Genomic DNA, 5704 nt, shown 5'->3' with positions numbered 1-5704 from the left:
GAGTAGGAATTAGAAGGTTAAGGGAAGGGGGAAAAAAAAAAAAGACTGAATTTCCATGAGAAATAGTGACTAAATTCACACAGTAAACATCTCCTTGATGTTTTGTTTTGTATTCTGATTTATGGTCATTAGATGCAACTTCTTAGGTTTAAGATGGCAAAGATCTGAGCTACATAACTAATTGGACAGACTAAGGGAAGTAGATCAAAAATTATTAGATTTAACTTTCATTAAAAATAGCAATTGATCTTTGCTTCACTTTCTTAAACCTGAAACTTTTGCACTTGATTTGTAACAAGTTTGTACAGTTTTGTTGTTATTTAGAAAGGAATCCAGTGTTCTGCACAGAACCTGACTGGCCTCATCACATGGCATTACAACAAAACACTACACCCAATAAATGCATTTCTTTCAGGCAAAAACATTACAAATGAAAATGTCAACAAAACCATTCATTCCTGTTAACCGTTCTTCAATCTGGAATAAGTAGAAATGTATGGAACCAGGAATTTTAAACAGTGTTTTTAATTGAAAATAAAGCTAAAGCATGCTTTTCAACAGTGCAAATTTCCATAATTTTGATTTACTGCTTCCATCATCACAACATAGTACACCAGCATGGCCCTTACCAAGGGCTAGACCCTAGCCATTTGCATGTTGAACTACTTTGATTTTAAGTGCAAATATAGATAGTCACCTCTGATTGTCACTTGCAGTAGAAACTCTCCTGCTTTATTCACAGGATGGTCTGAAAACAGAAGTTTAGAGAGATGCAGAAAAAGTAAAAGGTAATAAAATCCAAGTGCCTGAGTTCTGGTACCAAAGAGCCCTGAAAGAACTTATTTTTTCATATGGGGTATTCTTACAACTCTGACCCATTTTACTTCTCTTGGTTGTATTTACTGCTTTGTCACTATGAAGAGTCAGACCATAAAATATCCTGCTATTAAGAGAACTCTTTTAATTGTTTTGCAAGTTTGAGGAGTCAAACTTGAGGAGTCAGACCACAAGGTAAGGTAAGCAGGACAATAGTGAGAAAGAGTCATCTTATTTAAAACCTTTGGGTGAGAACACAAAAAGGACTTTTCCAATTGCTAGGAGTGACTGTAAAACTAAAATCACACCATTTACCAAAAAAAAAAAAAAAAAAAAAAAAACAACTCATATTTATTTTACTCAGTATATATGAGGCAGCTTTTATCAGCATTCAAGCAGGACTCCCCAATCTTTCCACTCAAAAAAAGAAAAGAAGGAAAGAAAGAAAGAAGAAAGGAAGGAAGAAGGAAGGAAAATGAAGTGCAACTACTCTTGGAAAAGGAATGAGGGGAGAAAAAGGAAAAGGTATCCCACAAACAAGAGCTCCAGAAAAGAACATTTGGGCTCCCAGAAACTTCTTTCTACCTCACTGTGTAACCATGTAACCTAACAAACTTTCACTGAATTAACAGTTACACTTTCAGGTCTGAAATCTAGTGCATAAACTTAATGGCTCATTGTAATATTTATTATTCAACCTTTTGACATTTATTTGTAGCAGTTGAATTGAGGTACCGGGTGCATTATTAGCATTGAAACAGTAAAGTGTTCCAGCTCTACCTTAATAACTGAGTTTTACTTGAGTCTTTAGCCTGAAGTAGTCTGTGGAATGTAAACCAACCCCTCTCCCACCCCGCCCCCACCCTACTCAAAAAAAAAAAAAAAAAAAAAAAAAAAAACCCAGCCCCGCAATGGGAAAAAAGTAATCCGATTTCTGTCTTCAAAATGCGATAAACCAGGGCTCCGAGAGGGGTGTAACACATTAATGGACTCGTACAAACCATCCTGTGCAGTTTACAACAAAAGGAAGGTAATAGGGTTCAAGAAAATATCTTCCAAAAACACTTTTATGAATTAAATTTCCTGAATTTGTGACTAGGTGGAAGAGGTATTGCAGAACCGCCCAGCTGCCATTTCCATATAGGATGGGCCTTGTGAGGAGGTTGGGAATCCTTAGTGGTGTTTAAGGAATACGCCGGCCACAAATCCCCATCCTTCCCAATAATGAGTGATGGTGGACAAGGAAAATTTGCCATGAAATTAAATGGCCTTTTCACTGCTGATGCTACATTGCTGGCTACCTTTTTGCGTCTGTTTATAACTGTAAAATCATCCAGTGTTCCTTCATGTGTCTCAGTTTTACCTGTAGGACGAGGACTTCTAGCTGATTTCAAATTTGGTTTGACTGGAGGTGTCTGAAGTACAGGTCGCTTTCCCAGTACTAGTGTCCGGTAATTCTTTCTCACCCTGGCACCAAATTTATATTCCCCATCCTCAGGTTTTGGAGAACCTAAAGTGCATGAAAGGCCCTGACTCTGAGCCAGTGGATTTAAGGAAGGAGTTTCTTTTTCAGGGCATGCAAAACCTTCTTCCTTGGCTGTAGTTAACAAGGCGTCCTCCTCTTTACTTTCAATCACACTGTAAAACTCACCCTTTGTATCATTGCACTCGCACTTAAGCTTATTTGTAATAAGGTCAGGTTCATATTCTTCATTAGCACTACTGTCTTCTACTTTGATTTTAATATTGTGCAGAAATGGCAAGGTTTTGTCTCCTGTCTTAGTGCAGGGATTCTCAGCTCTGGTGGCTGCTGCTGCTCCTGCTGCTGCATCCACCTCGGAGTCAGTTTGTGAAGAGGACAAATCCGTAGCAAATTCAGCACAATGAGGGATTTTGGAATCTTTTTCAGAATTTGCTGCTGCTCCTGAAGAATCATTATTTAAGAACCTAGCGGCTATTGTGTTGTTATCTGCACAGTGTGTAGTAGGAGTTGCTTGTAGGCATTTCCTAGCCTCTCGGAGTATTCTTTGTTGTGGAAATGCATTGTTTGTCTTTGGGCTAGGTGAAGAGGCCCCCTCCGCCAGGCAGTTAATTGTCAGGTCAGTTCTCTTTACAGTACTGGAAATTTCAGAGTGTGGGAATGTAATCTCAGATACCCTATCGTTCCTTATCTCTGCGAAACAACTCCCCAGGCTGGCCGGGCAGTACACCGGAGACGCTTTGGGGGCCCAGCCCGGCAGATTCCACTCCTCCGGCGACTCCGCTTTGACACTACTCTTGAGGTCGGGAAGTCTGCCGGCATCCTCGAAAGCAGCGGGTTTGGTTGCAGCGGCGGCGGAGGCCAGATGGTACAAGAAGTTGGCCTGAGCCTGCACACTGGGAGGCTTGCAGAAGCTGGTGCGTCTGAAACGGATGCTCTGCACTGACACTTGGCTGGAGCCGGAGCTGGAGTCCGACTCCGTGGATGAGTCCTCCTCCTCCGAGCTGACTTCGCTGGAATCCGAGGCCCCACTGCCCCCCTCCTCCTCCTCCTCCTCCTCTCTCCTCCTCCTCCTCCTCCTCTTCTCCCTCCTCCTCCTCTTCCTCCGAGGACACAGAGTTGCTGGAGCTGGACAGACTGGAGCCAAAATCTGAGTCGTTGGCTGCATGGTCCGAGTAGGAGCTGGACTCCGAGTCGCTGCTACAACTCTCGGGAAAGCCGCCGAGATGGGGATGAGGCCGGTGGTGATGTGGGGGGTGGTGGTTCGGCTGCGGCTGCTGGGCCCGGTGGTGGTGGTGGTGGTGGTGGTGGTGGTGATGGTGGTGGTGGTGGGGAGGCGCGCAGAAGCCGTTGACCAGATGAAACCTCTCCAGGCAAGTGGCCCCGGCGGCCGCCGCCGCCGCCGCTGCCGCCGCCGCCGCCGCCGCCTTGGCTTTGTAGGACCTGGGCAGCAGCAGCAGGCGGCGGGCGCCGGCGTGGGGCGCGAGCAGGCAGTCCTTGGCGCCCCCGCGCTTGCGCTTGCACCGGTAGGTCAGGCTCACCGGGCCGCCCGCGCCCGCCGCCGCCTTGGGCTGGGGCCCGGCCGCCGACGCCTGGTAGTAGGCGGCGGCGGCGGCGGCGGCGGCGGCGGCGGCAGCGGCGGCGGCGGCGGCGGCGGCCGGATGCTTGCTGCACAGCAGGCTCCGAAAATAAGCGGGGTCCGAGTGGAAAGCAACGTAGTTTCCCTGGAGCGGGGCAGTTTCATAGTTTAGAGGGGGTTTGCAAGGCGAGCGCACGATTTCCGGGTAGTGCGAGCCCGGGTATTTGCTAAAAATCTGAGGTAGATGGGCGGCGGGGCGTGCGGCGGCGGCGCCCGGGCGCGGGGACTGCGCGCTGATTGGCAGGGGCCGCGCGGCTCCGCTCAGGCCCCGCCAAAGTTGGTGCTTGTCCTTCCAAAAACCCGGGCGGGGGCTGGCGGCGGCGGCGGCGGCGGCGGCGCGCTCTGGCGGCGGCGCCTTTGTGGCCAGGGCCCGGCCGACTCTCCTGCGCTTGGTCTTGAGGACGCGCTCGGTTTTGCAGGAGGTGTACAGCGCTTCCACGTCTTCCCGAGAGATGAGCGTGCATTTGGCGGCGTGGAAGGCGATGCTGTTGATTGCCTTGAGTTTCCGCAACTCCTCCAGGTCGCAGTGGTGCTTTTTCACTTTCAAATGATCCATGCGCTTGTGCACGGTCGTCCTCGGGATGTTTTTCAGCAGATCCGTGAAGACTTGGGAGAGGGCAAACATTTGCTTTCCTTTAATGATGAGGTAGCCGAGCCTCACGCCATCCACCTCTTCAAAACCTGACTTCAGGTCTCCCATCTCGGGCACTAAATGATCCCCACCATTTGCAGCAAATATATACGTGACGCATACATACACATGTATGTATGTTAATCCTCCACCAGATGCTGCATGTGTCTCAAGGCATCCTGCTAATAAAATAACAAAGACTGTTATTCCCGGCGAAGGGAGTGCCAAACTCTAGGCGAAATTATTGGAAAAAAGAAAAACAAAAAGCAAAAAACAACATGAAATTACACTGACTTGATTCTTGCTTTTTTTTTTTTGGTTTTCGTATTTTTTAAAAAAGAGGGAAAAAACCATCCGGTTTCTGATCTGCGAGTGTGTTGGTCTAAGTCCCCGATGCAGATCAGTACCTGGGCCCCTCTATTCCTTCCTTCTCCATTGGAGCACTATGATAATGGAATGTGAAGGGAGAAAGAGAAAAGAAATGCAGCTGCTATTCCCGCCGCTGCTTTAGCTACAAATAAAATGACAGAGTGAAGTGAGCTCGTCCGGAGACACCTTCATCAATTAATTCCCCTAAAGCCAGCGCTGATTGGACACTCCTGACAGGTGATGCAATAAAAATTGATATTCCACCCCTTCCCCCCAAAATCTCCCACTAATTAGCATACCCTTATACTGCCACCTCCCCTCCCAAAGTAAATAATACAGTCGGTATATAAATCTTTCCATTAAACTATCGGAGCTCAGAAACAGCCTGACTCACAGACTTCATCTGAACCAGTGTGTGTACGCTTTTAAAAAAAAAAAAAAAAAAAAAAAAAAAAACCTGTATATTCGCCTTTAAAGGAATATTGCCTATTTTCCCCTTTATTTGCATTTTACCGCTGCAGCTATTATCATTTCAAAGAAAAGCATTTTAAAAACATTATCAAGCCTAAATAGACATACCCCACCCCCTTTTTCCTTTGGAAAATGGAGCTTAAGCGAAAATGTGCAGAATAGCTTGGTATTTCCCTTATGGGAGTGGAGAAGGAGACCGGCTGGGAGCTCCAAAGTTAAACCCGCGCAAGTGAACCACCCCAGTACAGACTTACGTTTTGAATTTCTCTCGATTTTCCTTTTTTTTTTTTTTTTTCCT

At 46.8% G+C, this 5704-nt stretch overlaps 1 protein-coding gene across 1 annotated transcript; it reads right to left on the bottom strand.

Moving 5' to 3' along the window:
- Positions 1-1728: 1728 nt before the first annotated feature.
- SKIDA1 (SKI/DACH domain containing 1) lies at positions 1729-4873 on the bottom strand. Its single transcript, XM_055332239.1, is given in 3 exon segments — positions 1729-3371; positions 3373-4745; positions 4861-4873. Coding segments are annotated over 2 exon segments (2751 nt in total). The 5' UTR covers positions 4636-4745; positions 4861-4873; the 3' UTR covers positions 1729-1883.
- Positions 4874-5704: the final 831 nt, after the last annotated feature.

The sequence above is a fragment of the Nyctereutes procyonoides genome, unplaced genomic scaffold (assembly GCF_905146905.1).
Source record: "Nyctereutes procyonoides isolate TBG_1078 unplaced genomic scaffold, NYPRO_anot_genome, whole genome shotgun sequence".
Classification (NCBI taxonomy): Eukaryota; Metazoa; Chordata; class Mammalia; order Carnivora; family Canidae; genus Nyctereutes; species Nyctereutes procyonoides.
The sequence above is the reverse complement of the archived record's forward strand: the minus strand, read 5'-3'. Positions and strand labels throughout refer to the sequence as shown.